This window comes from Dendrobates tinctorius, unplaced genomic scaffold, assembly GCF_039654945.1.
Source record: "Dendrobates tinctorius isolate UK_male_01 unplaced genomic scaffold, ASM3965494v1 ptg000038l, whole genome shotgun sequence".
Taxonomy (NCBI): Eukaryota; Metazoa; Chordata; class Amphibia; order Anura; family Dendrobatidae; genus Dendrobates; species Dendrobates tinctorius.
The window spans coordinates 2,869,731-2,882,506 of NW_027361706.1; the positions used below are offsets into that span (position 1 = coordinate 2,869,731).

General features: G+C 47.5%; 1 protein-coding gene across 1 annotated transcript; it reads left to right on the top strand.

Moving 5' to 3' along the window:
* Nucleotides 1-3,181: 3,181 nt before the first annotated feature.
* Nucleotides 3,182-12,610, top strand: LOC141088180 (NADP-dependent alcohol dehydrogenase-like). The gene is made up of 3 exons (XM_073574103.1): nucleotides 3,182-3,202; nucleotides 6,986-7,071; nucleotides 11,986-12,610. The coding sequence occupies exons 1-3, from the start codon at nucleotides 3,182-3,184 to the stop codon at nucleotides 12,608-12,610; spliced, it is 732 nt and encodes a 243-aa protein (XP_073430204.1).
* The last annotated feature ends 166 nt before the right edge of the window (nucleotides 12,611-12,776 follow it).

The following is a 12,776-nucleotide window of genomic DNA, read 5'->3' on the forward strand; positions in this document are numbered from 1 at the left end:
ACTAGAGAGATTAGTTCTCACACGTCTCCGTCCTCTAGTGAGCTCGGATATGGACCCTCTCCAGTTTGCCTACAGGCCGGGCATTGGTGTGGATGATGCCATTATCCACCTTCTAGATAGGACTCTCTCTCACCTGGAGAAACTTGGGAACACTGTGAGAATGTTCTTCGATTTCTCTAGCGCTTTTAATACCATACAGCCAGCTCTACTGAGAGACAAACTGGGCCTTGTTGGCGTGGACCTCCAACTCTCCACCTGGATCCTTAACTACCTCACGAACCGACCTCAGTTTGTAAAGGTTCAGGACAGTGTGTCAGACACAGTGATCTGCAATACAGGGGCACCTCAAGGTACAGTTCTTGCCCCTTTTCTCTTCACACTGTACACTGCGGATTTTAAGTGCAACTCATCTAGCTGCTACTTGCAGAAGTATTCTGATGACTCTGCAATAGTAGGCCTCATCTCAGGAGGAGATGAAAGAGAGTACAGAGATACTAACCAAGCTTTTGTGGAGTGGTGTGAGAGGAACCACCTTAGGATTAATTCCGTGAAGACCAAGGAATTGGTGGTGGACTTTCGCAAGGGAAAAAATCCACCAGTAGTGGTGAACATTCAGGGAAATGACATTGAGATAGTCGACACCTATAAGTACCTTGGTGTGATCCTCAATAATAAGCTTGACTGGGCCCATCACTTGGATGCAGTGTACAGGAAGGGCCAAAGTAGGCTTTATCTGCTCTGAAGGCTGAGGGCCTTCAGAGTTAGAGGGGCACTCCTTGCATCCTTCTCCAACTCTGTTGTGGCATCAGTCATCTTCTTTGTTGTGGCGTGCTGGGGTAGTGGCATATCAACCAGGGACAGAAATAGGCTGGACAAACTGATTAGAAGGGTCAGCTCTGTCTTGGGATGCCCCCTTGATCCAGTTCAGGAAGTAGGCGACAGGAGGATACTGGCCAAGGTGAGCTACATGGTGCAGAATGATTCCCATCCCATGCATGAGACCGTGACAAAGATGTGCAGTACTGTCAGTGACCGGCTACTTCATCCTAAATGTGAGAGGGAGCACTATCGAAAGTCCTTCCTTCCTGCTGCAGTTAGGCTGTATAACCAGCACTGTCCAAAATGGAGAACGACCCAAACAGTGAACTGATAGATCCAAAGTTGTGATAGTCCGGTTACATCTTTTTTTTTTTTTTTTCGTATATGTACCTACCTACTGTCAGTGTAATGCCTTTATGCATCTGTATCTGTACTTGTTCCTGCCTTGCTGCTGTAATGCTCTGAATTTCCCCTTGGTGGGACGATTAAAGGATTATCTTATCTTATCTTAGTCTCATACTTCAAAATTTTGGTGGTAAATCAATTCCCCATTGTTAGGTTGTGTATGTTTTGACTTATGACTTTGGACGGCTCAGTCCACATACGCTTTCCAGACGCCAGCCATTTAACATTTCCACTGGCCATCCAGACTCTATACTTTGTCCTTCTTTTGGCTACCATTGCAAGGATTTATTTATTTCAGTAAACGAGATTTTTCTGATGAAGGTCCTATGCTGGACCGAAAACGTTTAAACCTTTCTGTCTGGATGCACAAAATAAAAGTGTCTGAATATTTCACATATTGACTGCAAAGATTTTTGTCATTTTTTGATTGATGGGTTGGATACCCGACTTGAGCACCAACAACCAAGCTATTCCTGAGTGCCGTGCTCTCTTTATAGGATTGATTTGACTTATGTAACATCAATTGGGTGATAATTATTCACACCTAATTGTTTCACAATATATTCATCTTTTTCTTCAAGGCTTCGGAATATAATGTTGTAAAAGTGAAAGCAAATTGGTGAAGAGAGTTTTAACTCAAATGTGAAACTAATTGTCATCTTTACTATTTCTCCATTCCGTGTGCGGCTAACCACCTCATTGATCTTATTGAGTTTCTTTGGCAGGAAAACAACAGCTCCATCAATACCATGTGTTTTTCCTATTAATTCATCATGCTGGTAAAGCAGAGGTGAGATTAGGGATCTAAATTACATTTGTGGACTGTAGTAAAAATGACACTGTGCAAGACCCACTAGGGTCTAGCTACCAATTTGACATACCATATATACTCGAGTATAAGCCGACCTGAGCATCACCCGAGGCCCCTAATTTCGTCACAAAAAACTAGGAAAACTTATTGACTTGAGTATAAGCCGAGGGTGGAAAATGCAGCAGCTACTGGTAAATTTCAAAAATAAAAATAGATACTAATAAAAGTAAAATGGTGGCCCCATAAGATGCTCCATATTAATATATGCCCCATATAATGCTGCACAAAGGTTAATGGTGGCCCTATAAGATGCTCCATATTAACCCCTTTCTGTCATATGATGTACTATCCCGTCCATGTGACCTGGGATTTAATTCCCATGGACGGGATAGTACGTCATAGCGATCAGCAGCGCTCACGGGGGGAGCGCCGCTGATAGTGGCCGGGTCTCAGCTGATTATCACAGCTGACACCCGGCACTATGTGCCAGAGGCGGTCACGGACTGCCCCCGGCACATTAACCCCTGGCACACTGCGATCAAACATGGGCATAGGGAAGAATCACGCAGGGAACAGTGCAGGCCCCTGGATCCAAGATGGCCGCGGGGGCCTTTGGGGTCCTGCAGGGAGGTGGATTTCTCAGTACCTGCTGAGATTAGGCATTGAGAAAGCCTCCTGCAGTACATGTCAGATCGCTGATCTTACACAGTGCACTGCAAAGTGTCAGATCAGTGATCTGACACTTTACAGCAGAGGTCTCAAACTCGGCAGAGTAAATGTGCCGCACATAAAAAAAATTTGAGCTGGCGGGCGCCATTCCTTTCAAACTTAATACACCTCGTACACACACGGCTCCGCTCCATCCACCTCATACATACGTGGCTCCGCTCCGTACACCTCGTACACATGCGACTCCGCTCCGTACGCCTCGTTACTGTAGCCATTATCAAAGTGATCAGACCCATAGAAAACCTTGAAATAATCTTAAGCCAACCTGTTAATAATCATATCAAATTATAGATGTCGATACAGTTGAAAGCAGTAATGAAGGAGAGAGCATCATGTGATGCTCCCTCTCCCATCACTCGCCTCTGACTCAGCATGTACCAACAGGGGAGCTGATTTGAAGCTGAGAAGCTCTGCAGTATGCAGAAGCGAGAGCAGCAGGTAAGTACTGTGTGTGTGTGTCTGCTGTACTATTCTGTGTATGGGGGGACTGCACTATACTGTGTTGTGTATGTCTGCTGAACTATAGTGTGTATGGGGGGACTACACTATACTGTGTTGTGTATGTCTGCTGAACTATAGTGTGTATGGGGGGACTGCACTATACTTTGGTGTGTGTGTGTGTCTGCTGTACTATACTGTGTGTGGGGGGACTGCACTATAGTGTGTTGTCTGCACTATACTGTGTGTGGGGGGGCCTCCACTATACTGTGTTGTGTATGTCTGCTGCACTATAGTGTGTATGGAGGGACTGCACTATACTTTGGAGTGTGTATATCTGCTGTACAATACTGTGTGTGGGGTTGACTGCACTATACTGTGTTGTCTGCACTATACTGTGTGTAGGGGGCTGCACTATACTGTGTTGTGTATGTCTGCTGCACTATAATGTGTATGGGGGGACTGCACTATACTTTGGTGTGTGTTTGTCTGCTGTACTATACTGTGTGTGGGGGACTGCACTATACTGTGTTGTCTGCATTATACTGTGTGTGGGGAGAATGCACTATACTGTTTTTTTGTGTGTCTGCACTATTCTGTGTGTGTGGGGGGACTGCACAATACTGTGTGTTTGGGGGACTGCACTATACTTTGTATGTGTGGGGGCTGCATTAAACTGTGTGTGGGGGCTGCATTATACTGTGTGGGGGGCTGCATTATACTGTGTGTGGGGGCTGCACTATACTTTGTGTGTGTTTGTGGGGGGATGAATTATACTGTGTGTGTGGGGCTGCATTATACTCTGAGGGGGCTGCTTTATACTCTGGGGGTCTACATTATACTGTGTGTGTGGGGGCTGTATTATAATCTGAAAGGGCTGCATTATACTCTGAGGGAGCTGCATTATTCTCTGAAGGGGCTGCATAATACTGTGGGTGTGGGTTCTGCATTATACTGTGTGTGAGGGCTGCACTATGTGTGTGTGTGTGTTTGTGGGGGGCCGCATTATACTCTGAGGGGCTGCTTTATACTCTGAGGGGGGTTGCAGTATACTCTATCAAGGACCATGGGAGCGCATTTTACTATATGTACTATATGGGACCTGCATTATACAGTATCAAGGACTATCTGCACCAATCATTCTCCCTCAGCCAGAGTAAGGGTAGGTGCATACGGTCAGTAAATGATGTGGGTTGGATGCTGCGTACCTGTGCAGCATCCAGATGTTACAGCATAGCGGATGGGATTTCAAGAAACCCCATGCCTACTGTGCGTGCACCGATGCCCGCGGATCACCCAGAGATGGACATGTGGCGTGTCTCTCCAGTTCGCAGCATGTCTATTTATCTTGCAGAGACACAAGCCTCCGTAAGATAAATCTCACCCGTACAATGTATTTGATGGTTTAATTCCGCACAGTTCAATGGACACATTCAGAATCACCTGCATTCAATAGCTGGCAACACTATGGACGTAGCGGACATGCGCTGCATACAAATCGCTGCCAATTACTGAACGTGTGCAGATACCCTAAAAATTCCAGGAAACAAGCGTTGAATGACTTCAATATTGTCGATCGGGCTCGTTTAGCGGCCTGAACTCAGCGCAAGTAAATACAACAGAAATGTTTCTGAGTGATGGAGCGATATGTGAGCATTTGCAGACCCACTTTAAGCTTTTGCCAAGGGCCCCACTTTGTCTAAAACCGACCCTGCATGGCGGACGCATCCCTCAAAGATCAACCCAACCCACCTCGTCAAGGAATCTCTGAAAAGGGACATCTCATTTGGTGTAAAGTTCATTAATAAAACCTAGTTGAAAAAATGATTTTTAGCCCCAAATACATGAATTTTAAGGAAAAAATACCCATATCCCAACAGTAGAAAAGTGAAGGGTATATGTCAAAGACTGAAATAAAAAAAAAAGTTGAGAGTTAAAAAAAATTGGGGGCAATAAATATTATAATATGATTACACAGACAATATTTGTCACAGTAAGTACAGGTATAAATGTGAAACTATCACATTTTCTGCTTTTATTTTTAAGAAAGTTTTTTGCATTCAGGAAACTTTCTGATGTTCTATTCTCTTTAGATTTATTTGTGAGAATACTGACGATCTGCTGACAAAACCGTTCACTGGTGGTATTGATGATGATGGTAGTGATGACCTCACTGGTGGTAATGATGATGATGGTAGTGATGATCTCACTGGTGGTAATGATGATATTGTTGATGTTGTCCATCTTGAACTGTCCTCCCACCTCTCCTCCTGCTCCCTCTTTGACCGCTTACAATCAGGCTTCCGACTGCACCACTCAACTGAAACTGCCATAACTAAAGTCACCAACGACCTACTAACCGCCAAGAGCAAGCGACAATACTCAGTCCTTCTTCTCCTGGACCTGTCTTCTGCCTTCGACACTGTGGACCATTCCCTCCTGCTCCAGATTCTCTCATCTCTGGGCATCACAGGCTTGGCCCTATCCTGGATCTCATCATATCTAACAGACTGATCATTCTGTGTCTCCCTCTCCCACACCACCTCCTCACCTTTCCCATTCTCTGTCAGTGTTCCTCAAGGCTCAGTTCTAGGACCCCTACTCTTCTCCATCTACAACTTTGGCCTGGGACAGCTCATAGAATTCCACAGCTTGCAGTATCATCTCTATGCCGATGACACGCAGATCTACCTATCTGGACCTGACCTCACCTCCTTACTGACCAAAATCCCACAATGTCTGTCCGCTATTTCAGCTTTCTTCTCTGCTCGCTTTCTAAAACTGAACATGGACAAAACAGAATTCATAATCTTTCCCCCATCTCACTCTACCCCTCCACCAGACTTATCCATCAATGTCAATGGTTGCTCACTTTCCCCAGTCCCGCATGCTCGGTGCCTCGGGGTGATCCTCGACTCTGCCCTCGCTTTCAAGCCACTTATCCAAACCCTAACCTCCTGCTGTCGCAATCTCAAAAATATTTCCCGGATCCGTGCATTCCTTGACCATGACACCGCAAAAACACTAGTGCATGCCCTTATCATCTCCGGCCTTGACTACTGCAACCTCCTACTCTCTGGCCTCCCCTCTAGCACTCTGGCACCACTCCAATCCATCCTACATTCTGCTGCACGACTAATCCACCTGTCTCCCCGTTATTCCCCAGCCTCTCCCCTATGCCAAGCCCTTCATTGGCTTCCTATTGTGCAGAGGCTCCAGTTCAAAACCCTATGATATACAAAGCCACCTACAGCCTGTCTCCTCCTTACATCTGTGACATGGTCTCCCGGTACCTACCAGCATGCAACCTTCGATCCTCTCAAGATCTCCTTCTCTACTACTCTCCTCTTATCTCTTCTTCCCACAACCGCATACAAGACTTCTCCTGTGCTTCCCCGATTCTCTGGAATTCCCTCCCCCTACACATCAGACTCTCGCCTACCATGGAAACCTTCAAAAAGAACCTGAAGACCCAGCTCTTCCGACAAACCTATAACCTGCAGTGACCCACAGTCTACTGATCCGCCGCACAACCAGCTCTACCCTCTCCTAGTGTATCCTCACCCAACCCTGTAGATTGTGAGCCCTTGCGGGCAGGGTCCTCTCTCCTTTTGTACTTATGTGTGTCTTGTACTGCTCATGTTTATTGTACTTGTCTATATTTGCCCCTTTTCACATGTAAAGCGCCATGGATAAATGGCGCTATAAATTGTATAATAATAATAATAATAATAATAATGTTGTCTATAAATCTTGATTGTATTCTTTCTTCGTCTCTTTCAGCCTTCCACTGACCTTACCCAGTCCACTATTTCCTCTTTTCTGATATTGAAGGGACGCTCTGTTTGTGAAAAACAGGAGAAGATAATGTAATTATTTCTTTGGGTGTAATGGAGGAGGCCAACTCAAAATTAGTAAAGGTACTGTCACACTAAGCGATATCGCTAGCAATATCGCTACAACTTGTGACGTTATAGCGATATTGCTAGCGATATCGCTGTGTGTGATACTTACCTACAACCCGCTCCCCCCCTGGTTATCGCTGATCGCGCGAGAACGTTCAGGACCGCTTCTCGTCGTCAGCTTCCTGTTGTGATGACGAGCGACGCGTGGAGCCGGGCGGGAGGATGCAGGATCGCCTGGTGTGACAGGTAAGTAGCGACCCCCGTCCCCAGCGATGTCGCTGGTGAGATCTGCCAGTGTGGCAGCTCACTAGCGACCACTTAGCGATGCACCAGCGATCCTGACCGCGTCATATCGCTGGTCGGGATCGCTGGTACATCGCTAAGTGTGACAGTACCTTTAGGCCTCATTCAGATGTTTTGGGGTTGTTTTTGCATGCAAAGAGAAAATTTTCATCCATTTTTGGTCAATGTGTCCGCTTTTTCCATCACGGTACAATCGTTTTTTCCTCTATCCAAAAAATAAGTTCTCCTACCCTTTAAGCAGCAAAAAAAAAAATGCAGTTCATTTGCTTTTTTTTTTATAGACCCACATTATTGTACTTACCTGGGTCATCACTTATTATTTCTATCAGCTCATCTTCTTCCTGAACCTTTGTTTTGTTACTGAAAATAGGAAATAGAGAAAATCTTTAATCTCCTTATCATGGGCAGGAATTCTAGAAGGAAGCAATGTGCAGAATAATGCATTGTCCAACTCCAGGAAATGCACCCTATTAAGAGCGGTTATAGAAAGCTTCGCCCCCAGCAATTTGCCTCCAGCAGTTCGCCCCAGGTACATTTTGCCCCCAGCATTTGGCCCCCAGGATGTTTCGCCACCGCACATTTCACCCCCAGCGTTTCGCCCCTGGATGTTTTGCCCCCGGATGTTTCACCTACAGCATTTTGTCCCTGGATGGGTCGCCATCTGATGTTTCGCCCCTAGCATGTTGACCCCTGATGTTTCACCCTCAGCTTTTGGGGTCAACATGCAGGGAACAAAACATCTAGGGCTGAACATACCTGAGGGTAAAATATACAGGACCCCAATTGCTGGGGATTCCTGTGGCTGCCTTTTCAGCAGCTCACCCAGTGTCTCATCTGGCTGGCCTTAAAGGAGTATTATCACCCTAGAACACAAAAAAACTGACATACTTACCTGTCACAGCTGCAGCTCCTTGGGTATGGGGCGATATGTGCGGGGGTGAAATGTGCGGGGTCGAAACACCCTGGGGGCAAAATGCTGGGGGCGAAATGTGCGGGGGCGAACTGCTGGGGGCGAACTGCGGGGGGCGAAACATCCAAATCCCATATAACACAGTCCACATAGTATATAACACAGCCAAATAGTATATAACACAGTCCACATAGTATATAACACAGCCCACATAGTATATAACACAGCCCACATAGTAAATAACACAGCCCACATAGTAAATAACACAGCCCACATAGTATATAACACAGCCCACATAGTATATAACACAGCCCACATAGTATATAACAAAGCCACATAGAATATAACACAGCCCACATAATATATAACACAGTCCACATCCCCCCCCCCCCCGAGAATGGCCCCACAGTCCAGAACTCACTGATATATTAAAAAACTCCACAATTTTCACCTCTCCTCGTGCCATGCGCTGCTCCCGTCTGGCTCCTACATAAACATAAAAAGTACCAGCACAAAGTCAAGAAAATTTCATGTATATAAACTCAGATACATATCAGAAAATACAGAGAAAAAAATGAGTTTACCATATACAACGAAAAATAAGTATTTATTAATACAGAAGTTCATCAATTACATAAATAGTAAAATGTACAATAAAATATATCATATGTCAATTAGTATGTATGAATACACATGATCCACAAGACTGATGGCCACAGACTATGAGCAGAACATGATAGCAGGACAGAGCAAAAAATAACCTATGTCAAACCAATAGTAATAGAAAGAGTTAATGTAAACATCAGGCAGCTGATTCACTCAGTATCAGGAGGCTCATATAGCCAACCATGCAGTGCAATGGTATGCTGAACAAGTGCCCCTAAATCATAAACATCACCATGGTAGTGTGGGAGGAATGGCCCCCGTCGAGTGTCCGGACCGGAACCAAGGGAGCCGTCATCTGGGTTCCGGGGGAAACTGTCCCCGGGGCACAGAGTTCGAGGACAAGCTGTTGTGACAGACAGATGGGCTGGAGGAGGGAACAATATAAAGGAGGCGGGGAATCCCCGGGACGATGAGTGAGCAGACTGTGACAGAGGCAGCAGGAGACTGTGGGAGCGACTGCAAGATAGAGCGACCTACCAGTGCCAGGGAAGATGCCGACTGAGGACTCCAGAGGGACGGTGGCAGGGCGATCATCCGAGATTTGCTGCCCCGCTCCAGCCCGCGGATGCAGCCTACCCGCGGTCGCCCGCGGCCGCTGCCATCTCGCTCCACCCCGCGGCAGCGACCTGTTACCCGCCACCCGCAGTCGCCCTGCTCTCACCAGTGTTCGCGGCAAGTACAGTGCCGCCGCCGGCCACCACTGTCCCGCAGCGGTTCGCAGCAGGGGCCGAGCCTCTGCTGGCCGTGGACTCCCCGTCGCAGCTGTTAGCTGCGTGGGTGGTCTGTGATTCGCCACCCTACGTCGCTGCCACTTGCCCCAGTCTGGGAACTGCGGCCCATCCGTCCAAGGACTCAGCCGGGGCCTGTGGGGCTCCAGTGTCATCAGAGCGCTGGAGCGTGCGAAGACTACGCCAACGCCTCAGCAACTGGGCCCAGCGACTACTACGCCGAAAGACCACCATCCCGAATGGCGAGGGACGCCTGGACGGCTAAGTTGACTATATATTTACGGACCCGTAGTCAGCCATACCGCAGCCCGATAGTGACCGGCTATTGCCGGAAGTAGTCGTGTTCTACCCGTTTGTGTTTGCTTGTTTTAGAGCCCCTGCGAGGGCAACCCGTGTTACTGTGGCACCCCGGAGGCTTCAGTCGCCACAGAGGTACTGCACCTCCTCCTGAGGTGTGGTGCCCCACCATCCAGGTAAGGTGAGAACTCCTGACCACGCTGCAACACTCGCATCCCACACAACATGGTAGTTCAGCAAAGCCACATTGCGGCTCCTTGCTTAGAGGGTAGCAGAGCACCTTTGGTGGTTCCCTGCTTGGAACACGAAACGTGCTGGGAGGCGGGTGGAGTTTAGACTACATAAAGAGCAGGAAGAGTTAGTTAGTCAGTCAGTCAGTGAGAGAGAGAGTCACTCGGAGAGGAGTGAGGATTCCTGGAAGAGGGATGGAGGAAGGAGTGCTGCAGCTGCCTCAGTGATCTGAGCCAGCTGGCACAGGAAAGGAAAGAAGGAGAAAGACATTGGACTGAAACCTGACCTTCTATGAGAGAGAGGGATTAGTACAGAATGAAGGAGAAAAATGGAACAGAGAGGACGTTGGTTAGAGAAGAACCCTGCCTAGAAGTTCTAAACGCAAGGCCGGGGCCCGGTCCCCGAGGTTGTATGGATACTGAAGGCTCTGCAGCAGACACCGGTGGAGTAGTGAGCTACTCCCATCTAAGACTTGGGGGCACAACAGCAACTTGGATAGTGAGCTGGGACTCAGGAGTAAGGCGTCCCCGAAGCAGGCTACAGCTGTCTGCTGTACAAGTAGAGTTCTTGGGAACATCTGTCAGGAGGCACTCCAGTGTAACTCAGTACTAGGAGTACTTCAGTAAAAGGCGCTATAGAGGAGACATTCAGAAAGGTACATGTTGGCGGAGTGTTCGAAGGGAGCATCCTATCTTGCCTGGAGGTTGACTGAGCCCAGGACCCGGAGGACACAGCACGGAGGCAGGCATCTGTGTGAACTGCAGACTGTGAGTAAAGCTTTGGAACTACATGCCCTGGTGTCCTCCACTTATTCCCGCATCACTACACCCTGCAAAGCTACATCTGGGCAACGGCCTCTACACCGCCTGTGCCTCTCCTCCATTGCTACATCTACACTGCCCTGGGACTACGGCTCCACCTGTGGGGAGCTTCACCATCTTGGCTGCAACCCACCACCAGTCCCAGAGGATCTGCATGCAGCGTCGGTCTAACACCTCACTTGCCGAACACCACAGGTGGCGTCACAAACTATTCATAAACTTTATTTCATTGTTCATTCACCCCCTTTTTTGCCATGGAGCCCCAGGGCCACGGACCGGGTCACAGCTTCCGTGACACTCCCATTGAGATCAACGGGCCCGATACCGAGTACCCCGCTAGGCCCTGGTGTCGGCGCTCCATTACCGCTTTTGGTGATCAAGCCGTGACTGAGGAAAGTTCCCTCTAGTCTTATAAAAGTTATTATAGAAAGCACCAAATTGTCTCGCGACTCGTCACTGCATCCTGCGTACCTGCAATTACCACAGTATCAACAATAAATATATTTATGTATACATTACGTATGCAAAGACCGCTACATGACTAAGTAAAGAATGAAGAGGTTAATTACCCATAATGACTGCCCGTGCTGTGACCACGTTCCCCAACGCACGTTTCGCTTGATATTTCGTCGCTTCCTCAGGGGGCTCCTGTCTCAACGGCTGCACTGCCTGGCACACAGTGAGTGCGCGATGACGTCATCACACACCCGCAGAGTCAGAGGCAGAGGGGAATGATGGGAGAGGAGGCATCAGCTGACGCTCTCTCCTCCATCATTGCTTTGAACCGGAACCACCATGAGCACCGCAGGAAAGGCTATTAAATGCAAGGCCGCTATTGCCTGGGAACCATGCAAGCCCCTCAGCATTGAAGATATTGAAGTAGCTCCTCCAAAGGCTCATGAAGTCAGAATAAATCGTGCAGAGCTTGCGATGGCCAACACAGTAACATCTGCAAAAAATTAGAGTTTGCATTTGGAGCTCAATCAGGACTGATGGATGATGGTACAAGCAGATTTACCTGTAAAGGCAAAGCGATTTATCATTACGCATGCACAAGTACATTCACTGAATACACTGTGGTGTCTGACATTTACGTTGCCAAAGTGGATGCCCGTGCCCTTGTTGAAGTTTGTCTTATAGGCTGTGGATTTTCTACTGGATATGGTGCAGCTGTCAACACTGCTAAGGTGACCAAGCGCTCTAGTTGTGCTGTTTTTGGCTTGGGAGGAGTTGGTTTATCATCAATTGTAGGATGCAAGGATGCAAGCGCTACACGAATCATTGGAGTAGGTTCACATAAGGATAAGTATCCAAAAGCCTTACAACTGGGAGCCACTGAGTGCCTAAACCCAAAGGTTTACGATAAACCCATTCATGAGGTCATTACTGAGCTAACTAATGGAGGAGTGGATTTTGCCGTTGAATGTGCAGGACGCACTGAAACCATGCTGACTGCTCTCCAGTGTACTTACTGTGGAAATGGTGTTGCTTGTTTGCTCATGAAGTCAAAAGAAATCGTGCAGAGCTTGCGATGGCCCACACAGTAACATCTGCAAAAAATTAGAGTTTGCATTTGGAGCTCAATCAGGACTGATGGATGATGGTACAAGCAGATTTACCTGTAAAGGCAAAGCGATTTATCATTATGCATGCACAAGTACATTCACTGAATACACTGTGGTGTCTGACATTTACGTTGCCAAAGTGGATGCC